Below are 1602 nucleotides of genomic sequence, written 5' to 3'. Positions count from 1 at the left end.
ATAATTTCAGACTATTATAAGGATATATTTCAAAAAAAGTTTAACCAATTTTTTTTTTATAAAATAAAAATTGAAATTGATTCTTTCGAAAAAAAGCATATTAAAAAACTTTTTTTTTCATTTAAAGAAGTATCTTTTTTAAACTCTTTGAAATCATGCAGAATAAAAAAGTAAGACAGCAACAATCTGCGTCGGTATCAGGCTTCTTTGAGGAACCGCCACTTTTCCCGAACGTATGTTAAATCGAGCTTTTTTATTAGAAATTATCATATCAGTTTTATCTTGTGATAGCTTAGTTTATTTTGTATCTTTTTTTCCTTAAATATTTTTAGGGTCTGCGAGCACACCTTGCAACCAACTCAGAAGGCCGACTTGCCTTAAGATCGGGTGTAAACTTGGACCACACTTCCCGCACCCATTTGGTAAGATCTGTGGTCGAGTATTTGTTCAAATACTTCTCATGTAAGAACAAGTAAGTATATTTTACTGTGAATTTTATATATTCTCCTAAATCTCGTATACATTTTCATCAAATAGTAATCAATGTTTTCAGAATAAACTCACAAATCCTCCAAAAAGCAGCGGCGGAAATTGTACTAGAATACCTGAACGAAAAGACTTCGGTGTATTTTGTGCCCGGAAAACCGAAGAAGAAACACAGTAGCAGAACATTAAGCAGCGGAAAGCTATTCAATAGGTACCGGAAAGTACTAAGAAAACTTGGTGGCTTAGTCGTCGAACACGATTCCGATTATGTACCAAATGTTGAGAATGTAGAAGGTATGTTCCCAGAAAAAAACAAATTTTATGAATTACGGGGCTCAGATCGTGCAACTTTTTCGGCTGTTTTTAAAAAAATTCGACTAATCGACTTTTTTATATTCTTCTCAGAAATTCGATATATTTGGTTATCATTTTCATCACAATGAAACTTTTAAAATTGAAATTCAGAACTCAAAAAATTGTGATATTCTAATTAACCTAATTATTAGAGTAATAAACATTGAAATTAAAATTTCAATTTTAAATCTTCGGTCATACGATCATTTATTAATAAAATTAGTTTATAACAACGTTTCGGCCACATTTTTGTGCCTTCTTCAGGTTTAAAACATTTTGTGTATTCTAAAATTAATAATATAATGGTAATTAATAAATAAATATTTAAAAGTCAAATTTTTTAAAAAAAAAGTAATCGAAAATTTGTTTTAACAATGTACTTACAATTTGGGTCATAATAAAATTTTTTTTGTTGATAAATATTAAATAAATATTAAATAAATATTAAATATTAATATTAAATATTAAATTAAAAAAATTTATTTATTAATTACCATTATATTATTAATTTTAGAATACACAAAATGCTTTAAACCTGAAGAAGGCACAAAAATGTGGCCGAAACGTTGTTATAAACTAATTTTATTAATAAATTAATGTATGACCGAAGATTTAAAATTGAAATTTTAATTTCAATGTTTATTACTCTATTTGATGGATGATCGATGAAAATTCCTCGTTGTTGGTTACACCTTCAACTATACTTTTAACCTAATTATTCTAATATCTTCCCTAATAAACTTCCTCTTTCTCATGTTTTTA

The 1602-nt window shown here is 27.3% G+C and overlaps 1 protein-coding gene across 1 annotated transcript in view; it reads left to right on the top strand.

Annotated features, from left to right (window-relative positions):
• Positions 1–155: 155 nt before the first annotated feature.
• LOC117175504 overlaps positions 156–1602 on the top strand; it is a 6174-nt gene continuing 4727 nt past the window's right edge. The window contains exons 1-3 of the mRNA XM_033365212.1: positions 156–233; positions 333–472; positions 554–828. Of these exons, the coding sequence (XP_033221103.1) occupies positions 156–233; positions 333–472; positions 554–828 (493 nt within the window). The remainder of the gene's footprint in view (positions 234–332; positions 473–553; positions 829–1602) is intronic.

This window comes from Belonocnema kinseyi, chromosome 6, assembly GCF_010883055.1.
Source record: "Belonocnema kinseyi isolate 2016_QV_RU_SX_M_011 chromosome 6, B_treatae_v1, whole genome shotgun sequence".
NCBI lineage: Eukaryota > Metazoa > Arthropoda > Insecta > Hymenoptera > Cynipidae > Belonocnema > Belonocnema kinseyi.
This window is presented reverse-complemented; position numbering and strand designations above follow the sequence as displayed.